This window comes from Sesamum indicum, linkage group LG15, assembly GCF_000512975.1.
Source record: "Sesamum indicum cultivar Zhongzhi No. 13 linkage group LG15, S_indicum_v1.0, whole genome shotgun sequence".
Taxonomy (NCBI): domain Eukaryota; kingdom Viridiplantae; phylum Streptophyta; class Magnoliopsida; order Lamiales; family Pedaliaceae; genus Sesamum; species Sesamum indicum.
The window spans coordinates 9487010-9488141 of NC_026159.1; the positions used below are offsets into that span (position 1 = coordinate 9487010).

Consider the following 1132-nt stretch of genomic DNA (forward strand, 5'->3'; position numbering starts at 1 on the left):
GATAACATCGCCATGTATTCCCCCCATTGTTGACTCATTTGTGAGTTGTCATCCACCAACTGCCGGGAATCGAAAGCTCCCCAACCTCGGCCAATTTGTGGAGCATCATCGTGCTGGATTTCCACCGTTTCGACGAATATTTCCATTAGTGAAAATCCAGTTGTAGGATCAGTAAAGAATGACAATGTATCGTCATCCTTTATTGGTATCAGTGTTTCCTTAATTCGCCCTAGGTATTGGCACGAATGTTTTGCAGAAACATTCAACGAAAATCGGGAGCTATCAACACCAATTTTTTTGTAGATTTTTGATAAAAATTGATCATAACTGGATGAACGGGGGATCCTCATTGCTGCAATGGGCGTCTGATCATATGTAACAGACCATCCATCGCTCGATAATTCACCACCAAAATACAGAAAAATCTCAATGCGAGAAGATGAAGAAGCCATTTTGTTGCAAGTTTCTAAGTAAAAATGAGGAACAAGATATTAATATGTTGTAAGAAAAATCTCAAAGGCTGGTATGTAGATGACGAAAACAAGGGATGTACGCATATATATAGGCGGGTAGTGCTGCGTTTATTCAGGTAGGTCGCGACCATTATGGAGGGCAAAGGCTGGTACGTACCTGCCTGATTGAAAGGCTGGTACGTACCTGCCTGATTGAAAGGCTGGTACGTACCAGCCTTATTCAAAGGCTGGTACCTACCAGCCTTTGAAGAGGCCATGTATATATGTACATATATAAGTACATATTATATAAATTCACTTCATCCACCAGCAAAAATTTTCAAATTTTCACCCACCTTCATTTTGTGCCGTGAGTTTGTATTCAATTTTTTTTTTCCACACAAATGGATAGACGATCAGTCTACGGTCCTCGTGATAGTACTGTATTATCACAACAAGCCCAACATAGGTCTGACGATATTCCAGATGGTGACCTAGACGCCGTACTCATTTCACGGCGTGCGGATGGTACCTTTTGGAGCTACTTTAACCAAAATAATATGTCCGAGCGTGTACAAGAAATCCTACACCAAATAGGATTTTATGGAGTTTATAGGTGCGGACGCCTTCAATTAAATCAACACCTCATCACTGCATTAGTGGAGAGGTGGCGATCGGAG

General features: G+C 41.4%; 1 protein-coding gene across 1 annotated transcript in view; it reads right to left on the reverse strand.

Moving 5' to 3' along the window:
• Nucleotides 1–730, reverse strand: part of LOC105178424 — a 2763-nt gene extending 2033 nt beyond the window's left edge. The window contains exons 1-2 of the mRNA XM_011101886.2: nt 631–730; nt 86–466 (exon numbers count right to left, since the gene is read on the reverse strand). Coding sequence (XP_011100188.2) covers nt 86–466; nt 631–730 — 481 coding nt within the window. The remainder of the gene's footprint in view (nt 1–85; nt 467–630) is intronic.